The sequence below is a fragment of the Cucurbita pepo genome, unplaced genomic scaffold, assembly GCF_002806865.2.
Source record: "Cucurbita pepo subsp. pepo cultivar mu-cu-16 unplaced genomic scaffold, ASM280686v2 Cp4.1_scaffold000137, whole genome shotgun sequence".
In the NCBI taxonomy this organism is placed as follows: domain Eukaryota; kingdom Viridiplantae; phylum Streptophyta; class Magnoliopsida; order Cucurbitales; family Cucurbitaceae; genus Cucurbita; species Cucurbita pepo.
This window is the reverse complement of record NW_019646438.1, coordinates 245,528-248,045: the sequence shown is the minus strand read 5'-3', so window position 1 is coordinate 248,045 and position 2,518 is coordinate 245,528. Positions and strand designations below refer to the sequence as shown.

The 2,518-nt window shown below is 34.6% G+C and overlaps 1 protein-coding gene across 1 annotated transcript; it reads right to left on the bottom strand.

Annotated features, from left to right (window-relative positions):
* Window positions 1-801: 801 nt before the first annotated feature.
* On the bottom strand, window positions 802-1,622 carry LOC111784010. The gene is made up of 3 exons (XM_023664827.1): window positions 1,533-1,622; window positions 1,162-1,376; window positions 802-1,066 (listed from the first exon to the last, which is right to left on the bottom strand). Exons 1-3 carry the CDS (start codon window positions 1,620-1,622, stop codon window positions 802-804), a joined length of 570 nt encoding a protein of 189 aa, XP_023520595.1.
* Window positions 1,623-2,518: the final 896 nt, after the last annotated feature.

Sequence of the window (2,518 nt, the reverse complement as noted above, 5' to 3'; positions counted from 1 at the left end):
TCATGGTCATATCATTTCATAAACGTATCATAGTCATGTCATTTCATAAACATATTCTTATCCACTCATTTCATAAATATATCATAGTCATCTCATTTCATAAACATATCTTAGTCATATCATTTCATACACATATCCTTCATTTCATAAACATATCATAGTCATGTCATTTTCTAAATGTATTCTAGTCTATCGTTTCATAAACATATTCTAGTCATATCGTTTCATAAACATATCCTAGTTGTATCGTTTTCTAAACGTATCCTAGTCATATCGTTTCATAAACATATTCCAGTCATATCATTTCATAAAGATATCTTAGTCATATCGTTTTATACACACACAATAGTCACATCGTTCCGTGAAGATTTCACACATATCAAGCATATATCATGTATAGAACCATGTGGCACATGTCATCATACAAACATCAACTTTTAACCAAACCGATAGTAAGATCACTTACTTGGTTTACATTAGCAAGCATTCTTCTTACACTCGAGTACAATTGACTACGTGAATTTTAGATCCCGACCTTAAGGCAAGTGCTACATATTAATTTATGTCATATTACACNTTGTTTTTGTTTTACAATTATTATAGGTTACCACTGAAAGTGAAAAATGTTGTCATTTGTTAATAAAGAGTAAAAATAAAAACTCATACAATTATGCTATAATTTTAATTAGGAACATTCCTTGGAATATCATATTTACACTTAAGTCCTTACTTAATAGTCCGTCACTAGTAAATCCACAATAAAGTGAAACTGGGTTATTATTCTCTCCGAACAAAGAAATTTCATGCGCTATTCTTAAGAGCCTCAGCACTGTCTCCGTTTTCCTCTATTTCATCAAAGTAGTCCTCTCGAGCATTACCAGCTAACATCAGGGCAACCAACCAGAAGAGGGATGAATCAAGGGATAGAAATGCACCACCACCCAGAAGACCAGTCTTAGCCGTCGGGCATGCTGTCTCGAGATTGTGATGAACATTGCGAGTCAAGTGAATTTGCTCGGTGACTATAGGCCATACGAGCAAAGTTATAGCCAATCCAGTTGTGAACCTACAAACACAGAGGTAGCTTGATTGATAACGTTTCGAAATCACTTTTTAGGTAACAATGAAGAGTAAAGGATGTGATTTGGAAAGAGAAGTTACAGGGCAATGCTGAAGAAAATAGAGAAACTGGTGCTCTTAAACAAGGCACCTCGAGGAACAAATTTTCGTTGGTATGGATAGAATAAAGAGAAGTATCCTGCAATTGAAGAAGCAAGAAGAAACGAAACAGAAAGATATCCCAAGGCCACAGTTGGGTCTGCTGGATACTGACAGATAACAATGCCTTTGCCTGGGATGGGAGTTCCAGATGCAGGCTGCCCATACGCAAACACAACAAGAAAGAATAGTGAACATCAATGAGGGAGCTTGTGATATTGCATGGGTTGGGAGGTTCTCATCTTGTTGTGATTGTTTCAAATTCACAAATATCTACACAATAAGAATCAAACAATTTATGAACAGAAGCTTACCTTCTTGTTCTCAGCTATGACTTCAAATATGAAGGATATCACACCTAAAGTTGCGACAATAACAGACATTATCTTGATAGACACAGCCATTGATCCCAAAATAAATGGAACAAAAGAGTTTTTCAGAAAAATAGGAAACAGAATGGGAAGACTATGGAATGAGATTAGTGAATGCTTGATATTTATAGTACTCACCATAGTCCAATGCATACCGTGTAATCTACCTAATCTCCAAAGGCATAATTAAAATATGGAATTAAACGGTTTTTCTTTTGTTGGGTTGTTTTTTTTTTTTTTTTTTTACTTTAATTAGGAATTATATAGTTTTTTGAAATAAAAATGGACTTTTAAAAAGTCACTTGGGCCAGCTAGCATTGGTTTTATCTAGGGTTAATTTTTAACCATATTAATGATTGGCCTATTAATTTTTAACCCAAACAAACAATGAACAATTTGACGCATGTTTGTGTTCAAAATTACGTGTGAATAACTTAATCAATCTAACTTTTATGATTTTAGTTTTTTATTTTTGAGCATATTTACGAGAAAAACATAAAGCAAACCACTAAATAGAGAGTCGAGTGGTCGAGGGTGATTTCCATGCCAAATCATCATAGGTCTATGTCTTCAGGCGTAAGTAACAAGCTCATGTTGACTAGATTAATGTGTCTGACCGTAATGATCCCACAAGAAAGGTTCGGGTCGATAAAAAAGGAACAACAAAATACACTGATTGATGCATGTGGGAGTGTTCAAAATTACTTGTGAACCACCGGATGAATCCAACCCAATTATTATAATTTAAGTTCTTTTTAGCGTGCATAATAGAAAAAACATTAAAAAAAAACGAAGTAATGCATAGATGGAAGGTGTAAGATGGTCGAATTGTGGAGGGTGATCCTCGAGCCAAGACATCAACTGTGTATGTTTTTAAGCGTGTGTAGCAAGCTCACGAGCTACCTAGTTGCACTTATGATTAACAAAAA